The sequence below is a fragment of the Cryptomeria japonica genome, chromosome 7 (genome assembly GCF_030272615.1).
Source record: "Cryptomeria japonica chromosome 7, Sugi_1.0, whole genome shotgun sequence".
NCBI lineage: Eukaryota > Viridiplantae > Streptophyta > Pinopsida > Cupressales > Cupressaceae > Cryptomeria > Cryptomeria japonica.
Window position 1 is genome coordinate 133,291,899 of NC_081411.1, and position 22,274 is coordinate 133,314,172.

A 22,274-nucleotide genomic window follows, 5' to 3' on the forward strand; every position below is an offset into this window, starting at 1 on the left:
GAGAAATTTTTTGTTGTTCTCACATATTTTTGATCTTGACAGATTGAAGATTAAAGATCAGTTGGCAAAAGAATTTGTGAAAGAGAATCTTCAAAGACAATGTTGGAAATGATAAATGTTGAAGCATATGTGGTCGAAATTAAGTAGGGTGTTAGTAGACATTAATTTTTCCACTAAACATTTGACAATCGTCAAATTCATCCTTTAAAACAAAAGCTTCTCAGCCTATACTCTCGATATTTGTCTGCTATTTATTGTTGTCATATCTTTACAACTACCTTATAGAACAAGATATCAGTGTTTATTACCTCACTATGATTATAAATGGATTGAAATGCAAGGGATAGTAACTCTCTTGGGAGTCTAGCTCTTCAGAGCTGAAAAGTGTTGTTTGAAATGAGTATCACAATTTCACTCCATTTTGTAAATCAGGCTATGGTGCTTATGTGGAATGAGATGAAGCTCAAATATAATCTTGTAATAGTTTATTTGGATTATATAATCTGAAACAGATATTCATGATATTTGATGTTTTATGGGGTGGTTGTTTTTTATATTTGCTCCCCTGTTTCCAAGAATTAATAGCCACTTAACACCTATATGAAAGGGAAACGCCAATGCGACAAGAAACACAATATTTTAAGGTTGCATATAAGAAACACACACACACACACACACACACATATATATATAGATATAAGTAAAATACAAAATATAATCAAAATAAAGATCAAGAATATTATAGATTACTTCTCCATAATTTAAAATGAATTTTAGTTAGAAAACAAAAATACATATATCATAATGTTTGCAATTACATAATTAAAATATCAAATTACATCATCAAAAGTTTGAAATTGAACAAGTATTTTTGGTTGTTTTAAAAAAAATAGTAAATCTGGAAATTACTTTCTAACCTGAATTAGAAAAAACAAAAAATCCCCACTCCTGTGAATATTAGAAAGTTAAAAAATATGTGCTGTGCAGAAACGTATAGTGAATATTACAACAGAAAGTTCAAAAATCTACATAAAAAAAGTTCAAAAAAATTTCATATGCTGGCACCACCAAGAAACCCGTTTCTCCGGCGTTGAAACCGGTTTCCTCCGTTGAAACGGGAAATGGCAGGGTGCCGTCCCGTTTTTGGCAACAGAGCTTAACACACATTGCCTTTAAATAATAAATACAAATTTAATTAAAATATATATCTTCCAAAAACATTTCGTAAAAGAAGCTTCAAGTGGATTACTGATTACATCTGGTGGTTTTGCAAAATAGGGCGGCGGATCCCTCACTTGTTGGATTTATGGTTTACTTATGCTTTGAGTTTGTCGACAGATAGTCCCCTACATTATTCGTCCTGCCATTTATTCTCTATATAACAAAAATTATGTTCTTAAATATAAATTTTCTGGCAATGTACCCGCTTTGCTGTTAATCTCATTTGATATTGGTCAATTAATGCACTCCTGAAACAGCCGGAATCAATCTTTAATCTTGCTGTATCCAATAATGATCTGCTCTGCTGTCAATCTATTCAAAAAAGAAAAATAGCGTTCTTACAAAGCGAGTATCGTTTTGCTCGCTTTTTTCCATTGGCCAAAGATTTTTATCGTTTTTGTTTTTGTTTTTTTCTCCTTGGCCGGATCCTCGTTGCCGGCGGAGACATCCTCAAGAAATAATTTAAAGAGAACTCGTGGAAATAGAGGCAAAGAGAGTTACTGTTCCGTAAATTGGTTATATGTTCAATTGAAAAGTCCCTGCTCATCGTTGCGTCATTTTCCTAGGGCTTAGTTGGCTCAGACCATAGGTTCCTATGGAAGAGGCTTCCACTTCTCAGAACAGCAGCCTTGAAGCATCCACTAGACCTTACCACGTTTTTATCAATCATCGTGGGCCGGACGTGAAGTATACTCTTGCCAGCACCATAGATTTTTGCCTCAGTGACAAGGGGTTGAATGTGTTTTTTGATAATACTGAGTTTCGGGCAGGACAGATTTTATCGCCAACGATAATAGAAGCAATTCGAACTTCTTCAGTCTACATTGCCATTTTCTCTCCCAGATATGCCGAATCGTACTGGTGCTTAGAAGAACTCCGTCTAATGCTCGAAACTGGTCGTAAAATTATTCCCGTATTTTATGGCGTTAGACCTAAAGATCTTAGTCAGCAGAGAGATGATAAAGGAATCTATGCACAAGCATTGAGCGAGTTTCAGATCAAAGATCACTCACTAATCTCTCAATGGAGACAAGCCCTTAAACAAGCATCCAATATTTCAGGGTTGGAACTGAATTCAGAAAAGTTTGGTCGGTAAGATATTATATGCATTTATTGTGTATGATTTTAACCAATCTTTTACACTCCACTTGTTGCCATTTTTATACCATGTTTAGGTTCTTGTGTTTATTCAAGACAATCTTCATCTGCATTTATATCATTCAATTGTTCTCTACTTTGGAATTATAGAATCACCTAGTGCCTTAATCCTTAAGATGAAGAAATAAAAATAAATAAAAGAAACTTTGAAGTTGTAATTTTTTCATGCTAAAATGTCCTTTAAACAGTAAGATTATTAGAAAAATTCTCACTCATCCGTTTTATGCTGCTATAAATGGAAATATTTAGGGACCAAGGAAAGCTCGTGGAAGCTATTATCGGTCAAGTTATGGAGTATGTTAGGATGGCAAGCGTGGAGTTTCCTGATAGCGGTCTCCTAGGCCTAAAAGATGCAGTCAAGAATTTCAAAGCCTTCCTGTCCGAATGCAGCAAACAGAATGAGAAATATGTTAAGATTGTGGGAATTGTTGGAGTTGCGGGTTCCGGGAAAACAACTTTAGCGGAAAATTTATATTATGGCCAGCGATATTCATTCAACAGATCCAGTTTTATCTTTGGCGTGAGCAAAGCGTCTAAACGAAATGGACTGGCAAGCCTGCAGAGGCAGCTCTTGAAGGACCTCACGAATGACTCATCAGTTGAAATTAACAATGTAAGTCTTGGTAAAGAGATTCTTGCAGATCGTGTACATTACCTCAGTCGCAAAAGATCACTGAAATTTCTGATTGTAATCGATGACGTTGATCATCTAGAGCAGTTAGATGCTCTTCTCCTCAAAGATAATGTCTTGGGCGCGGAAAGCTGCGTTAGAGTCACATCCCGTGACAAGGCCATCCTCAATCTTTCAAGAATCACACTACAGTATAAAATGCAACCCCTGAGTAGGGACGATGCTAGAATGCTCTTCTCTGCACACGCCTTTCCCAGATCTGAAATAATGTCTGGATTTGAGGCTTTGGTGGATATAGCTTTGGAAAAATGTAGCGGTTTCCCCTTATTTCTCAAGGCTATGGGGGAGCATCTCCATTTGTATGGAAGGAACAACAAAGAATATTGGAAAAGCCAGCTAGAGATGATCTCTCAAGTACCTGAGATTGTCCATGCCTGCTACGGCGGCCTTGGAGACGAGGAGAAGCAGATATTTCTAGATATTGCTTGCTTTTTCGTCGGAATAGAAAGGAATCGTCTCATACGCATTTGTGCTGGATCAGGATGGAGATTTGTACGTGCCCTTCAAAAGCTGGAGTACCTGTCACTTATTGAAACCGATGAAAAGGATCGGGTAAAGATGCATGAATCTCTTTGTAATTTGGGAAAACATATGGCAGAGCAGCAGCTCTACGAGTCCCCCCATCTTCCTAATCGCCTGTGGCGTTCAAACGAAGCTGCAAACTTCTTTGGAAATCTACTAGTGTTACCGGTAATACCCAATTCAAGATTTTTGCATTTGAAAAGTTAGGGAAAAATGGGTTTTATTCGCTTTAGCTTTCAAGCGTTAATCATATTTCCTGCATACAGGAACATACAAAATGCAGGGTAATGACGAAGCCTACCTATCCTGGGCGCTATGAAAGAGGAAAACTGAAAATAGAACTGCTTGATGTAGATGGTGATCTTTCTAATGCTAAAATGAGCGAGCAATTAACAGATCTGATATGGTTTCGGTGGAAAAATTGCCCCAGAAAGAGCATTCCTTTTGTTGAGATGAAGAACTTACGAGTGTTGGAATTGGTGGAAGGGAAACTCAAAAGGCTGTGGGATCCTAGTCCTACTTTCGAGGTACCTCCTAAAAGCTTTTTTCATTGCCATTGATCCATGCTAATTGTTTGAGATTTGATTCGCGTTACAGAGCAACACTAATATAGTATGTTCTTCAAACTGCAGTTTCCCGCACAGTTAAGAGAGCTCAATGTTGTAAAATGCAGGCAATTTGCAGCAATGCCACCAGGGATAGAATCGCTTGAGTGTTTGGAGAAGATAACATTGGATAAGAATCTTAGTCTCAAAAAATTGCCAAAACAGTTCTGCCAACTAAAGAGTTTGGTATATTTGAAACTAAGGAAATGTGAAGGCCTGACATCCTTGCCCGATTGTTTTGGGCAATTGACAAATTTGCAACATTTAGACCTTTCTGGTTCCCAACATTTATCTTCACTACCGGCGTCCTTCGGTCTGTTGATACAACTGAAAACTCTTGACGTGAGAAATTGCAGGAACCTGATAATTCAAGAAGATATATTTGGGGAAATTAAGACCATTGAGGAGCTCAACTTCGAAAACTGTAAGAACTTACGCCGGTTGCCTACTCAGACAACCCTACAAGGGTCGTTGGTGAAGCTCAATTTGCTTGGTACCAAATTAGAAGTATTCCCTGAGAATATCGCCCAACTGACAAGCTTGCAGGAATTGCAAGTAGGGAGTTCTTCGTTGAGCATGATACCCTTTTCTATCCTCGAGAATCTTCCCTCGTTGAAGGAGATTCAATTTTTCAAATGCGAGCGGATCCAATCTTATCCCAATTCCATTGGACGCTTGCTTCTACATGACATAAAAATGACAGGTGCTAAGATATATTCAGAGCATCATAGCTTCCAAGTGAGGACAACTGATGCTTCATATCTCAGTTCTGACATGCCATTGATGGACGCACCTTCTACTTCTAGAGTGCAACCGTTGGCATGAAAATTAACTTCAGTTAGCTTTTTTAAATTCAGTCATCGTATGGATTAATTTAGTTATATCATAGAGAATAAAGCATGTCATCCACATGCGTAGATTTTAGTTAACCTATTTTTAGTTTGCATCTGAAGTTTGCTTTTATTTCAGTTTTAATTAGCATTCGATTTGGGACACTGTTATTCCCATCAAATAATGCATGATGTGCATGGTCTCCTTCGTTAGAGACATTGAATTGTTTTAGAGGTGCAGCAAATTTCATATATAGGGAAACTTTATTTTTTTCTGTAAGCTGCAATAAAAAATGTCTTTGATATAACCATAGTATGAAAAATAGGGGTACTCTGCCTTTCAATTCGGTTTTTGTTGAATGTTGTTTAATGTTTAATGTTTAATGTTTATTAAGAGCTGGATATGATCTATGTGTTCTTACTGTTATTTCTTTTCTTATTTTATTTATCACCTGGTTATAAGAAGCACATGTTCAATTTTTAATCTACATTTTGTATGTTTTTTCTTTTCTATTTTATTTATCACCTGGTTATAAGAAGCACATGTTCAATTTTTAATCTACATTTTCTATGTTATTTCTTTTCCTATTTTATTTATCACCTGGTTATAAGAAGCACATGTTCAATTTTTAATCTACATTTGGTATTAGAGCAATTGATTTTGTTTTGGGTTAAAGTTTTTGTTATTAGATTTTATTTTTTTTTCAATAAAAGTGGCATAGCCACTAAACGTTTTATTACTATAAAAGATGTTTTTACAAAAACTTGGTTTAGAAGAAGGCATACTGGCAGGAAAGAACCAGGTAAAGAAAATCTCTAGTTGTAGCCCTTGTAAAAGGAGAGAAGACCTATTACTAACCAAAAAAGGTCCAAGTAATGACCATAAAATATCCCAGAGGAGCCCATTACAAAAAGAACATCCCATCAAGTGAAGCATTTTACAATAATACATATCATAATCCCAAAAACCAGTGCCTAGTACTTTCTTCCGGGGGTTCACAAAAAGAGGAAGCAACTTCTTCTGAAGGAGGATGAATAACTTGCAATGAAACATCCATCTGAGGAGCTGCAAGCATGTTTTCCCGAAGATCAATAAGGAAATGGACCCCTATAAAAACATTCGATGCAAGAGCCACAATGTCTTGTCGTACAAAATCAAGTAACCTTTCACACTTACCTACCTTACCTGCATTTTCCAAGAGCCAACTTCTACCCACCACCTTGATAATTCATCTGCCTTGCATTATCCATAAAAGATGCATCTATAAACCCGTTACGTGTAATCATGAGAGCATTTAGAATTTTGTTAAAGTTTATCATTTCAAATTCTTACAAATTGTTCATTATAGAATTTGATGGAAATGGGTATGATTGTTGGTGCATAAAAATGATGACTTTTTTGATGGGAAAAGATATGTGGGAGATTATTGAATCAAGTTACCAGAAGTCAGCTAATTGGAATGTGTTAGGACCCAGAGGCAACTGAGAGGGGGCGCTGAATCAGTTGTCTAATAATTTCAACCCAAATATAACTTAATCAAACTTGATACTTAGTACCGGTAAACCAAACTTAATGTCGATTGATAGATTATTAGTTAATATTAATACCGATGAAACTCATTGCATAAAACAGAAAGAGAAACAACATCCACAACACATAACATAGAGATTTGTACGTGGAAACCCTATAAGGGGAAAAAACACAGTGGGAAACCTTACCCACAATCAGATGATACTACTGCAGATACTATGTGTATACAAATGGGGTCTGCACATGCTGAAAGGCCAACAGCCTAGAGCTCACTGCTATATCACAAAATAGGAGTCACACTGACTACAATTGTATGGTTAAATCCAATGATAATGTACTGCTCAAAGTAGCATCTTCAATGCTGGAGTCAGTACTGGTTAAGCTCTGATAATCACCTTCAAACCTTCCTTGAACCTTCTCTATGGTCTTCTCATATGATCTTCAATATTCGCACATACCATGTTACAAAACCATATACCATATATCGTTCTCTTCCTATTACTGCTTCTACATCTATCTCACAAATGAGATCTTGTATATATACCAAAACCTAAGAACAAATGTGTAGGTTGTCTTAATAATACTATTACAATTAAATCAATTACAAATAAGTCAAGATGTGATGCATCATGTCGGCTCAATACATTTACAACAGCATCCAATTAATACATCATCTCCATAACATGTCATGCTGATCTGGAATAGATAATGCATGTTGATCCATAACCTAGACCAATTTGCCAGTAACAACAAATTCATTAACCTGATTAGACAAATAACCAAAATACCAAAACCAAGTAGCCAAACCATGTCTTTGACATAACCAAGTGATCTCCAGATGATAACAAGTCATCCTCAGTGCCAGTGAACAATATAACCTGCCGGTGAACAATATACTGGTGGAGCTATACACAAGTCACTGAACTTACGATGAACATATAATGTGCCGGTTCCAGAAGGATAAGTGTTGACATCAATGACAAAACTAATGCAGCACATCCATAATACCAACATAATGCCCTCTCAAGTAATGAAGGAGGCCAAGAAGAAGAATTCCCAATCACTGTTTTACATTCAAATAGCCCTTGATAAGAGATTATTTCTATGATTTTCAAATGCAAAGACAACTAAAGATGCCTAGAAGACTCTAAAAGAAGCTTAGAAATGCGGCGATCACGTCAAGGATGTCAAGCTACATAAATTGAAGTGAGAATTTGAGAATTTAAGGATGCATGTAACTGAAAGTGTGAGTGACTATTCTGTCATAGTTTAAAATATGGTCAACAAGATGGCTAGACTTGGGGAAAAATTGTGAACAATGAGGTTTTAAATAAAAAGGTGTTGGGAATTCTCACACCAAGATGTAATCATGTCGCCATAATCATAGAAGAAATCAAGGATTTGACAACTCTTCTATTTAATCTCCTAGTTGAATCTCTTATATCTCATGAAAAAGATTGATAATTTCATTTAGAAAAAGTGATGAGAAACCATTTTTCTCCAAGTTACAAATAGAAAAGAATGAACATGCTAGTGATAGCATCAAAAGAAATCAACGCCAAGGTAGAGGTCAAAATTAGAATCTTTCAAGAGGAAATAGAGGTAGATGTTGCTCAAGAGGAAGACGTGGTTCTTGAGGAAGAAGTAGAGGTCAATTTGATAAAAGAAATGTCCAATATTACCACTATAACATGTATAACCACATTGAAGGAGATTGTATGTTAAAAGAAGGTAAAATTATTCATTATGCTATGAAAGTTGATGATAATCTTCCAAATCATTTATCTTTATCTTATGCTAAAACTGAAAAATACTAGTAAAGATATTTGGTATCTAGATTCTAGATGTTCTAACCATGTGCTAGGAATTGAGAAGTTGTTTTCAACAATGGTTGAAATTTTGAAATCTGAGATTGAACTTTGCGATGACAAACCATTGGAGGTTGTTGCAAAGAATCTATAGAAGTCGACACAAAAAAATATCAAGAGTGTTAAAGACATTTATTACACTCCACAATTAAAGAAAAATTGTTAAGAATTGACAATTGTGTGAGAATAACAATAAGTTTTTTATTTTCAATAAGAAACGTACAACTTATAATGAAAATCAGAACAATATGATGGTCATAGTTGTTCCTTTGATAAAGAATGGGATATTTCTATTAAATTTTCATGGACATAAAAACAGCCTTGCCAATATGGCATATAAGAATTCAAGAAGGTTGTGAAATCTCATATATAGGTATTTAAATTTTCACAATTTGAAGATTCTAGAATCACAAGTATTATTTTTTAGTTTGTACAAGGTTGAAGAGCACAAAGAGGTTTGTTAAGGATGTGCTAAAGGGAAGCATGCAAGAGATAAATTTTCAAAGGGAAATGCATGGATGTACCATCTCCCACTTTAGCTTGCTCATTTGAATATTTTTGTGGTCCTATGCAAACAAAGAGTTTGGGTGGGTCATCATATTTAATCACTTTTATTAATGATTAATCATGAAACACTTGGGTGTATATTTTGAAGGCCAAGGATGAAGCCTTTGATACATTCAAGAGGGCTAAATCCCTTGTAAAAAATGAGAAAAGGTGCAAAATCGAAGGCTTAAGAACTTCACGTGGTGCAGAATTTTTTTGAGAAGCATTCAGATTTATTGTGATATGAATGACATCAAGAGGAAACTCATCACTACATACACACCTCAATATAATGGAATAGCTGAAAGGAAAAATTATATAATGGTTCAAATGGCAAGGAGCATGTTGAAAACCAAGGGATTGAGTAATTCCTTTCAACATGATACAATTACTATACCTGTGTACACCCTCAATCAAAATATCATAGCTACACTCAACAAAATGACTCCTTATGAAGCCTATTAATAGAAAAAAACCTAATATTAATCATTTCAAAGTTTTTGGTTGTTTGGCCATTGTTCATGTACCTGATCAGAAGAGACAAAAGTTAGATCCAAAGAGTTAATCATGCATCTTTATTGGATACAGTAAGGAAAGTAAGACTTATAGGTTGTATAATTTGCTCACTAATAGGCTTATTATGTCAAGAGATGTTATTTTTAATGAATGGGGAGTTTATGAACATCAAAAAGGCCATGTTGAGAATCCATAATCTATTTTAATTTATGTTATTATTGTGAGATTTTGCCAAGATCAAGAGCTCAATGAAAAGTACAAAAGAGAGACAAAATATAGGACAAGAATAAACTATATTCTCATCAATAGATAAATGATAAAAAAATAGGTGTTCCATACAATGAATATGAGGCTGCATATATAGGCAAGGTAATATGGATATGTGAGCACACAAAAATGACACCTGGCTCAATAAGAAATAAGGGTAGGTAGGAAATAGGTGTGGTAGGTAGGAGAAACAATAAAATATTCAACATGAGCTGGATTACCCACCGAAGGTGGAATTATCACTCCACAATAAGTGGATATGATAAAGTAGTAACACGATCAAGACCATAAAAGGTGGAAATTATCCTACACACACTATCCCAATGTGGCACAAACACCCAAGTGTCTCATACCCAAACTACTATGAGATGCATTTCGTAAGTAAACTCAAGTAAGGTGTAATAATATCCATGATGAATAATTATTTACACTAACAATTATTGATGATATTGATCATGATAAACCACTCATCTAGTCCTTCAATTCCAACTGCATGTCCAACTTCAACTCCTAGTTCAACAAGAAAGGTAAGGAGATCGAGTGATATTTATCAAAGGAGTACAAATCAAGCACATGAAGAAAATCCAAGAGATGAGATGCTTAATATTTCTTTATTTATCAAGGATAATTTTGAACCATCATGTTTTGAAGGGGCATGTACTAATGAGGTTTAGATATTATTAATGCAAGAAGAGATGGATTCCATTCCAAATAGTGATACTTCGAAGCATACGAAGCTTCCACATAAGAAGAAGAAGATTAAAAGCAAATAGGTCTACAAGACTAACATTAATATTGATGGGAGTGTTCAAAGACATAAGGAAAGATTACATGTTAAAGGACTCACATAGAAATATACCATTAATTATGAAGAGCAATTTGCACCAATAGTAAGACAAGAGAGTATTAGAATGCTAATTTCATTAACAACTCATTAATTCTATATAAGAACCAAGAGGATGGTGTTCTAGGATAGATGGATATTTGTAGGATAATAGCTTCAAGAGAAACAAGAGAGAACCTACCCTTTACTATAAATAAGAAGGTAGTGGTATTCTTATTATAAGCTTTTGTAGTATTGTAAATTGTCACCGCACCAATTTACACCTCAAGTTTGTGCCTCTACTTTATTGTGTCCCCCCTCATCTCCTATTTGGGTTGATTTAGTGCCTTAACTCTATTTGTAATGCCATATGTACCTAGATACCCCTATATAAATATAATTTACCAACCTAATTTCATCCAAGCATCATAAATGTTCATCTACATTAAACCTAAGGTATTTGTGAACTATTCATAAAGCATTTTTAAGAGATCTTCAAGGCTATATATTCTTCATCAACCATTTTTGAGAAAAGTTACATCATTCATATGCAAGCATATGTACATATTAGGGTTTTTTGATGTTCATGCCATTTCATACAACATATGTGGTTACATTCAATAAGCAAAGCATCATCATCAATAATTACAAATTAGATAGCCTTGCATTATTTATTTAGTATTTAGAATATTTCATTCAAGGTTAATTCCTAAATTGGGGTTTGACTATTCCCAACCTTTTTCCCCTTCTTTATGTGTGTAGAAAATAGGTGCGAAGCTATGATTCTGTAGATTGGCATTATTCATAAATATGAATAGGTTACCCTTTGGATAACGAAAAGTGAAGAGGACCAAAGCGACGAGCACTCCTGTCTCAAGAATTGAGGAGCTCCTTTCGAGAGCAGGTCCTAATACTCTTATATTACTTGGATATAGGTTTGTGTCTCCATTTGATGATCGTAGCTCACTATTTGCACACAATTACTTTAATTCTATTACATGTATCCTAATTTTAGTATTTCAATAAATCAACTTGAAATAGGATACTCAACCCCCAATCCATGTGAATCTAAAAATAATTCTTAGCCCTATCCTTATTTATTTGAGGCTAGATCTATTACGTTCAATCCAGTTTTAGTGTAGTGGTCTCTAAGGAGTAATTAGTGTTCTTCTCCCTCCTATGGTGGAAATCCTAATTTTTTGCCATTACATTTTGGTGAAACACCATTAATTCTAATCAAAATTCTTAGATCTGAGTGTTATACAATTTCAAATTCAAATTTTCTTTTACTTATTTGATTTCAAATTGAATTTAAAATATTTAGAGGTTAAATCAACAAAAACCCCAATTTTTAGTTATAAAATTGAGCTTGTGATTTTTCTAATTTGGATTAACTATTTCAGATCTAATTTGTGAACATTATAAATTTTAATTTTGCATTCATGGATATTATTTTAATCAAATTATATAAACTTAGGGGCTTGATTCGCAAAAAACCTAATTTATTTTGGTTAGTTTGATTTGTGGGTTACATAATTTGCCAAATCAATTTTCAAATCTGATTTTAAAACATTCATAATAACACTTAATAGTTTTGATTTATTTTCTGTTTCATATATGATTACATTATTTTTCACTTACATTTTTGATACTCAAGTGTTGGATAATGGTTTCTTTCATTTCATATTCGTCCTTTTCATTCTAACACTTTGGCATATTGTATTTATAGAGTTTCCAAATTACTTCTTTTTAAGAAATTAGATCTCAAATCTTTCATGTATAGTTCATGTTGTTATATGATGATATTTCTATGGAAATCCATTACATATGTAGAACACCTAAAAGCTTTTGTAGATTCTAATCCTAGAGATGTTGATGAAAAACCTAATACTTGTACCTCTCATAGGGTATCTAATGTGAATGAGGAACAAGCTAATTCTCCTATAAATGATCTCTCTAATGGAGAGTAATAATTATTGAGAAACATGGAATTATCTTCATCTCATACACATACCCTAGTGCAAGGGGGGCAAGATCAAAATATTGGTGTTTCCATCTCTGTAGATCCCCCTTATTCTCTTAGGTCATATCTAAAATATCAAAACATTTGCAGAGAGGATGATGTTATGCATTTCATTCATGATCTATCTCCCTACATAACATTAACTAAATATGAGGACTTAGGTGAAAGGGATCTTCCTTCCTAGCCTATTGAAAAGGATATGCATGATGATAGAAAGGAAAAAACCCCTCCACAAGATATTCCTTCTTCATCTACTTTTCCTTTTGGTCCAAAATACACTTACACCATAATTTTCGAAGAGATCCATTATAGTGTCCCTCCTCCTTCTAAATTAAGAAATTCTTATAGGAGTGGCTTTAACATAATATCAAAAATGGGTTTTAAAGGACAGCGACTTGGAAAATTTGAACAAGGAATTAGAGTCCCTATAAACCCTCCTACAAAAATTAGTATAGAAGGTCTAGGACATTATCATTATTCTCCTTTGGATGATCTCCTTAGAATTCAAAACCTTGAAGATTATTTTGCAAGATAAAAGACTTATCATTCATCTAAGGGTATTTCTTATTTAAGCACTCCCTTTTGTTCATCAAAAAACACATTACCATCATGCCAATGATTGTTTGGATTCTCAAAAAAGTATGCAAAAATTAGTTGACAATGGAACTGTTAAAATCATACATGACAATCCTTCTTCTTATAAAAATCCTTGTCTCACATTACAAGATACAAGACCTAATCCTATTGATGATCAAGAGAAGGGTAAGTGTACAAACATGGTGGTCAAAAAGGGGGGTATAAGTGGACACTTTTTTTTTTTTTTTTTCTGAAATTAGGTGAACCTGAAGCTAGAGGCAAAATTTCAAAGTCATCCACTCAAGATATGAAGATAATCAAAGAACAAATATTGTAGTACTTTGAATCTAGTTTTCAAACTACTATACTTTTTCAAAACAGGATAAGATTAAGGGGGACAAATCCTTCGCGCATGAAAAATAGACCCTGATTTTTTCTGAAAAACATAACATAGTGTCTGACATGCGCATCAAACAATTCATAGTTAGATTTAGTATTTTCACAAATACTTTGGCAGAAAGATAGCTAAAAGTGAGCAATAGAAGATGTGTATTTTTTTGTAATTTTTTGTTGAGTATTTCTTTTTTATGATTTTTCCAATTGAGCACATCCTAAAAATTAGGTACCTGTTCATGCGCGAAGCATAAGTTGCACTAAACAAATTGAAAATACATTTTTTTATTTTTAAATTTTAAAGAATCAAGTGCACTACAATAATATATAAAGTTTTTTAAATTTGGATAATTTTATCAAAAGTTTTTTTTAAAATGGTGCACCTATGTCTGTGAGAACTATGGAGACACTGGTAAAAAAAATCAATAATAATATGTTATTGTTGTTGAAATTGAAAAAAAAAAAATGGTTAGAAATCTTAGAAGATGGGTGAAAATATGGTGGCAATTATAGAAATACCCACTTGAAGAAGTGTAAACCTGATGATGACAAAGTTGATAAACCAAGTTGATAAAATAAAATATGTCAAAAATGGGAGAAATGGAGGGAAATCAAACTTCCCACCCATAGCTTTGTCATCCAGGCCTATTTCCAAGCCTAAATAGTCAAAAGCGCATATGGGGTACTTATGGTGTAAGAAGTGCGTACGCGCTCTTTTTACTACAAACAACGCATACTCACTCTTTTTACTATAAATAGCACGTACATGCTCTTTTTACTATAAACAGCATGTACGCGCTCTTTTTACTATAAACAACACGTATGCGCTATTGTATAATATGATATTGTATATATAATATGTGTATATATATATATTTATATGTATATAATAATATATAATATATTAAGTATATATACGCATACAAGGCCTCTCTCTCTCTCTCTCTCTCTCTCTCCCCTTCTCCCTTCCTCCATACCCCATCCCTCACTCTCTCCCCCTATCCCTTCCTCCATACCCCATACCTCTCTCTCTCTCGCCATATTGTTACACAATGCCTATCACCTAAAGAAATTAAATTTTGTTGTATGCATGGTAGTGGTAGTATATGATGATCATCACTTGTCAAATGGCTTGGAACAGTACATACCCATGAAAGAAATCAAGTGTGTAATTCCTATAGTCACAATCGAGATCATTCCTATAACCTTGCAAATTTAATAGCATCATATATTTTAGAACTTAGGTAGTACTCTTAGGGTTAGGTCAAGCTCTTACACTTGCTTTTTAGCGAAGCCTCATTGTTTGTTTGCTTGGAGTCTCTCTTATGCTGACAATGATCTAACTTAACTATCTCAAAACTAAACTAATGATGTTCTATTCATAACTTTAAATTTAATATATCATTTTATGAGCCCACCATATGACCCCTTAGGTGTCATTAGAGGTCGTATTGTTTCCTAAGAGGTCATGTGGTATGCTGTAACCCCTTAGGACACCATATGACCCCTTAAGACACCATACGATCCATAACAATACCATATGGTGTCCTAAGGGGTCATAGGATGCCATACGACCCCTGGGGACACCAATGACCCATAACAACACCATATGGTGTTCTCAAGGTCATATTGTGTTCTATGACCCCTTAGGACACTATTTGGTGTCGTTATAGGTCCTTTGGTGTGCTAATCAGTGTAGGTCAAGCAATTTCACCAATTTTAGCAAAGCAATTTAGAAGAACAATGTTACATGCTATGCATGCAATGAAATTGGACATATTGCTAAGTTTTATAGAAGTAGAAATCCACTGGTTAGTAATGGAGGATAAAATGAAAAAGGGAAAGAGAAGGTTAGTGAAATCTGGCAAGATCATACTCCAAGATGGGTGAGGAAGATTGAAGAACATTCATCAGATGGGAATGTCCCAGTTACCTTTCCAGTAGAAGAGGCTTCTCCTGCATCGGCAGTGAGCTCATCTGGTAACTAACGAAGATGCCTTAGGGGTAGGAAAAATTCATGAAGATGATGCATATGCCCTGAGAAGAGGTTCTGGAAGATGTTCTAGATATTGGAGAGGATTATCCAGCATGGATATGTTCTGAGAGAGATCCCATATCTTTCATCGACAATCATTTATTTCAATGGAAGATTAGGGTTTTTCTTGATGGATAAAAGGTTGAATACACTTCATTGTTAATCACCCTACATTCAGAGCAATTAAGTGCGATCAGAGGCTATTTAGAGGCAATTAGATTTCTTCTTGAGCAATCACACTGACGTCTGGAAGAATTTGTTGGAGGTTTTCACCAAGAGAACTAAAGGTATTTTTCTTGAAACATGGAAGCAGGATCATCTTTTGTTCCAATTTTTGTTGCAAATCCAACTATAGTAAAGGTCAAGGACCGCCCCAGAACAATTTTCAAGTGGTATCCACATGTGGCTACCAAGGAAGATTTGGTTGGAGAGTTTTCTCGCGTCTTAGAGGGAGTGGCATATGTAGAAGATGTTAGGACATACATCCATTGTCATATAGAGGACTTAGGCACTTGAGAGATCAAAGGGATGTATATGAATGAACTCATGGGAGAATCTAGTAAGATCAAACTGGCATATCAACACATCGAGGATCTAGGGTTCATAGATATTCTGAATATTCCCGAGTTCAAGGATGAAATAGTCATATATGTACTAAGAAGAGTACATGGGGAATTCATATGGTTCGAAAACCCTATAAATTACTAAGGAATCCATCCGACCAATTATTGGCTTGTCATCAACAGGGCAACATCCAGATAAGAACGTATGTAACGAATTTGTGAGGAAGATCACCGATGCCACATCAAAGAAGAGATTGATGAAGGTGATCACTATTACTGATACCGACATCAATTTTGGCAACATGGTTATAGGCTACAAGGTAACTCGGTCTAACTAATTGAATTTTTTTTCCAGTTCATGTATTTTGGTTGCATATAGAATGATGAGGGATAATATCAGGTTAGATCTTTGTGGTTGGATGTTTGAAGAATTATTGATCAAATTAGGGGAAATTAAAGGTGAGAAGAAGGGCACCTTCCGGTATGGAAACCTATTAGTCTACTTAATGTTATACTTCGAAATGATACTCCTAGTTCTAGTAGGAAGCAATGGGCTTTTGACATTCCAGTAGGAAGATAGTTAAAACAATCAATCATTGCATTAGGAAGTCAAATAGATGATAAGATATGGGGTTATTTTAAGGCTTTTCAAAAATCTATGAGGTCTAGAATAAGAGTACTTGAGCATATAGTAGAGAAATACTCTACCAACATATGCTTCATGGTTAAGAAAGATGAGACCCTCATGGAGGTAGTCAAGCCCCGAAAGATTTCGATAGAGGAAATGGGCTATGAGGTAGATACATTAATTTTTCTTGTATTTGCAAAAATTCTAATAGATGCAGAAATAGATGAGGCAAAGAAGCCCTATGGAACTACTCAAAAGAAGACTCTTGAGGTTGAAACTCAGTTCAACAGAAAGAAAAGGGAAAAACAAGAAGGAAAGACAAGTAAGTTTGTATAGAAGGTTTCAAAGGACATTAAGGAACTCATTGAAGTTGTCCAGAGAAAATGAGAAATAGGAAGGATCGGGTAGTTCACATTGAACCTGTTACTGTTGAATCTGAATCAAGGGATAACACACCATTAGCCTTCAAAAGGTTTGTTAGGAGGAATGTTGGCATTCTACACTCTTATGAGAATAGTTGATGTTGTCATTGATGGCAACCTTCTGGCAACCTTTTGGTATTCATCTGGTAAGCCACCGATAGTTAGCGGTAATGGCAATAGACATCTACATACATCGGGAGGCACTTAACAGGTAGCGGCAACAATGCATACCGACACCCTAACCAATAGGGAATAAAATTTTGTTTATTGTATTTAAATGTAATTATCTTTTGTAAAGCTGACATGGTACATTGTAATAGAATCATATATGTATGAGATCTTGTAAGTCATTATAAAATGAGAGAAGGAGCAAATGTGAGAGAGAGTAAGAAAATAAGGAAAAGTAAGAATTTTATATGCGAATGCATAAGGCAAATTTTGTATAAGGTTTTGGTTATAGAATGAGATTAAACTAGTACTAAACCTGGCATAGTTGATGCTAATTTAAAGTAATACATTGTATTAGATTTTATAATCCACTTTTGTAGTCAGTGTGACTCTTACTGAGAAGTGAGCTCTAGGCAGGAGGCCTCCCTGCATGTGCATGCCCCTCATTGTAAGTAATATTTATTCATTGGCCAGTGAGTGAATATTGTGGGTCTCAAATCCCACCGAGGTTTTTCCCACACCGAGTTTCCTTATTAAATATCTTGTGTTATGGTGTGTTCTCTATGTTGTCTTTGTTATTCTTATTTGCTGCATTAATTCTTATTTACTGATACACTATTTTGCGATGCAAAGTTCTTAATAAGTTTAAATATTCTGCTAACCAGTTAGATACTGATTCACCCCCCCCCCCCCTCTTAGTATCTTTGGGACTATCATTAATCCTAAAAAGGAAATCGGAAGAACCTAAGGTAGAAGCAAAGAGTCAACTGGTTAGAAAGGTCACAATCAAGTTACCGACTCATAAGCAAGAACCTAAGGCTACACCTATAGCTATATTCGGTACTGTTAGAAGGAAGAAGAAGGATGACATTGATTCTAGTAAGGTTACACCCAAAAATTGTGCAGGAATTTTTGATGAAATAACTAAAGATGGCATGCTGAAGGATGTTAAGGTTTTTAATGACAAATTTGAAGTTGATGAACATAGAGAGGTAGAGGAAGCAATTCTATTGTATCTGGATAGTTATAAGAAAAGATTAATAGACATAGAAAATCAAATACCAACAGAGTTATATAACATGTTGGATGCTAGAAGGTTATCTGCAATGCAAGAAGAAAAACACATTAAGATGCATGAACTTTTAGCTATCCATGTTAGCATAACTCCAAATGAGATGGAAAAGACAATTGAGGCTACACACATAAAGGTATTCAATAGCAAACACTGAATAACTACTTTGATATTAAGAAGGATGAATAAGGTAATAAAAGAAACACAGAAGGCTTCGATCAAATTTTTGGGAGAACACAGAGGATTCTTTACTTCACCGGAGACCAAAACCGAGACTGTACATACACTAGTTGAAGGAAAAGGTAAAGGAATCATGGGTACTCCACTCTTAGTTTTGAAGAATATCAAGATAGTGGAAATTGAGCCACCGATAAATGTACAGTCAAATACAGAGACATCGGTTAATACTGTGAACATTGTATAGGATACTAACATTGAGGATAATTGTCCTTTGGATACTAATGTATAGGGTGAGGAAATTGTTCCTAGAGAGGAACCAATAGTTGCACAGATTGCACCAAGTGGAGAAGCCACCGGTGCAAGTGAGGAGGTATTAAAGGGTAAATCATCAGAGAAAATTGGGGAATCCGGTAGGGAACGAGTTGCTGACACATCATTATTGACAATTGACACTTCTCTAGTTGGAAAGAAAACCATGACAGAGATGACTCCCACTGAACTAATGATGATGGTTGCTCAGAAACTGATGAATGAGGGAACCAAAAACAAAGGGATTATAGATCAATCCATAACTATTTTGCACAGATTGGTCCCGGAGTGTAAGATGGAAAATGAGGCGAGCCCTTACGGAAAGCTTAAGGTAATCACTGAGCACATATCAAAAGATTTTCAATCCTTACATTAGATCTCTAACCAACAAGAACTTGAAAAATTCACTTTGGCTAAGAGAGTCGCTTTTGATTAGATCATTGAGAGAGAGAAGAAAAATATTGTGGAGAAGCTAATTTTGATAGAAAATTCTTTGAAACAGTGTACTAATATATACATGGTATGCTGCAATATTGAGATACTTACAACAAATGTAGATAAAATGATAAAAGAGATAGAGGAGAAAATTGCTAATATTGCTAACCCTTTTAATGGACTAATTTTTCTAACAACATCTATTGATGAACAAATTTTTACTTTGGAGAACCAAATTTCTACTCTTGAAAAGGAAAGAGATAAGATCATTCAGAGAGCCAAAAGTCTCAGAGGTTTGGTGAGTCCATGATTGGATTCAATTTGTGTACATAAGAAGGAATGCATGGATATGTTGGGAAAGCCCACACCGACAGAAGTTAATGAGAAATAATCACTTGCATATTTACTAAGTGGGCTAGTATCTATCTTTGATACATTCAAAACCAATTGGGATACTTAAATGGAATTACTGGAGAAAGCTTGTCTGGAAATCTTGAAACTGGTCAAGCTCCGGTAAGACATTTTTGGAGGTATTCAGTGTATCGTACTTAATCTTTGACATATTTTTTTTGCGCATTGATGTCAAAGGGGGAGTAGTATACATGTGAAAAACAATGAAGAGTTTCATACATTAGGCAAAGTTACAAATAGTTTGGAGTATTTTGCATATTCAGCTCAGGGGGAGCAGGGTAAGATGAAACCGACAGATGAAACCATGACCGTTTTTCACATGAGTGTTTCCAACAATACCAAAGAAGGAGATTGTTGGAAATTGACACTCTATTAGTTGGTTTCACTATGTTGTCATTGATGGCAACATGATTTTAGGTTCCAACTTCATATAGTGTACCGACGGGAACTTCATAGACCCGACACTGGCACCAGCACCAGCCCCGACCCCGACCCTGACCCTGGCAGGATAGAAGATCTCTTTGGTCATCAGAAATGTAGGCTGACATGGTATAATTAAGGTTATTGGTATTGGAGGCTGACTTGTCTTGGATCTAGCATCGGTAACTTGTCTTAATGTTTAATCATTTATGTTGTATGGCTGACATGTAATCTGATATTATATATATCCTTGTAAGCCAACACCAAGCATAAATTTGTATATGGTATATAGGGCAGATTGATTAAAATCATTTTGATATGATAAGAAGGTAATGTAATGGACATGGAAATTTAATATGAGGCAAATTCATTCTGAGAGACTATGTATGTGAGGAATTCATTGTTTACACCCATGACAACCATTTTCCTTTCCAAGAGTTACAACTCTGCTCCAATTTAGTCTTCAAAGGATTCGAGAGCTTACAATTTCATAGACCTTTGTTGATTGGAATTCCAAGATAAGTACATGGAAGATTCCCCTTCTTGAAGCTAAGAATGTTCATAATTTGAGTTTTGTTCTAGGAGAAGTGGAGAAAAATAATATTTTCAACTTCTCTGTATTGACTACTTGGACCAAGGCCTTACCATAGGAGATTAAACTTATTTGTAAATGAGCAGCTTCTCTTCAATTGGCTTCCCCGAACAAAACATTATCATCAACAAGTTGTTGGTGCATTGCTGAGGAATTTCTAGAAATTTTGATGACTTTAATTACGCCTTTCCCATGCATATTTTTTACAATCCCGTCCAAGGCTTCTACCATAATTATGAATAAAAATGGGGATAGGGAGTCCCTTTGTCTGATGTCTTTGGAGGATAAAAATTATCCTTTTGAATTTCCATTTATGACGATAGAGAACCTCAGTGTAGAAATACATAAAAAAATCTAGTTTATCCACTGCATATTAAAGCCAAATGCTTGCATATTTTTGTATAGAAATCTCCAGTCCATATTATCATATGCCTTAGTAATATCCAGCTTAATTATCATCCCTGGTTTGTTGGTATTTTGATGTGTATGGATTGCCTCTTGAGCAACGATGACCCCATCTAGGATTGATCTGCTTGGCACGAACCTTATCTTCTCTTTAGAGATTATGTTGCCATAAGGGGTTGGAGCCTATTAGTAAGCACTTTGGAAAGAATTTAATAGTTTGTATTATGAAGGAAAATTGGTCTAAAGTCTACCAACCTAACCCATTTCTCTTTTTTAGGTATGAGAGTAACTAAAGTATTATTGATTTCCTTTAGGATATGACCTGATCTCCTGGCTAATTCAAGAGCTTCTACTAGTTTTGCCCCCAATATATGCCAGCATTTCTCTAAAAAACTAGTAGGAAAGCCATTCGGGCTTGGGGATTTGTTAGGTGGAAGCTGACTTAAAGCCAACGAAACCTCTTCCAGAATAAAAATTTCATTGAGCCTCTGATTTTGATCACTTGTGATGACTTTAGGGATGGAAAAAGGAAATTTATTTTGATCCTTGAGGTTGGAGCCTTCCTCATTATTAAGAAGATTGGAGTAAAGCTGAGAAAATTTTGATCGAATGAGCTAGGGATCCTCTATAATCTGGCTACCTAAAATCTGAATCTTGTCAATCCTGTTGATGGACCTTCTATGCTTGGTGACATTATGAAAGAATTTTGTATTCTTATCCCCAGCTTGTAGCCAATTTTCCCTTGACTTTTGTTTCCAAAAGCACTCCTCTTTGGATAATATATCTTCAAAGTCAACTAACAACTCTTTCTCTCTAAGAAATTTTGATTGGTTAAACCATGTTGGATGATTTTTTTCATTCATCTCCTCCAGTTGGGATTCTATGTGCCTTTTAGATGCAAAGTTGTCTTTGAAATATTCAACATTCCATTAAAGAAGCTTCCTCTTAATGTATTTCATCTTGGATATTGGTCCCCTCAAAATTACCTTCTTTCCACCAAATCTCAATGAGAGATTAAAAGTTAGGATCCTTCATCCACATATTCGCAAATCTGAAAGAAGGTT

The 22,274-nt window shown here is 35.0% G+C and overlaps 1 protein-coding gene across 1 annotated transcript; it reads left to right on the forward strand.

Annotated features, from left to right (window-relative positions):
- Nucleotides 1-1,816: 1,816 nt before the first annotated feature.
- LOC131856518 (disease resistance protein Roq1-like) lies at nt 1,817-5,022 on the forward strand. The gene is made up of 4 exons (XM_059208338.1): nt 1,817-2,313; nt 2,629-3,760; nt 3,859-4,119; nt 4,225-5,022. Exons 1-4 carry the CDS (start codon nt 1,817-1,819, stop codon nt 5,020-5,022), a joined length of 2,688 nt encoding a protein of 895 aa, XP_059064321.1.
- The last annotated feature ends 17,252 nt before the right edge of the window (nt 5,023-22,274 follow it).

Bases quoted from the DNA above. Each gene is read 5' to 3' on its own strand.
- LOC131856518 (XM_059208338.1), top strand. From the start codon at position 1,817: ATGGAAGAGGCTTCCACTTCTCAGAACAGCAGCCTTGAAGCATCCACT. The intron at 2,314-2,628 runs GTAAGATATTAT...GGAAATATTTAG, and splicing joins AATTCAGAAAAGTTTGGTCG to GGACCAAGGAAAGCTCGTGG. The intron at 4,120-4,224 runs GTACCTCCTAAA...TTCAAACTGCAG, and splicing joins ATCCTAGTCCTACTTTCGAG to TTTCCCGCACAGTTAAGAGA.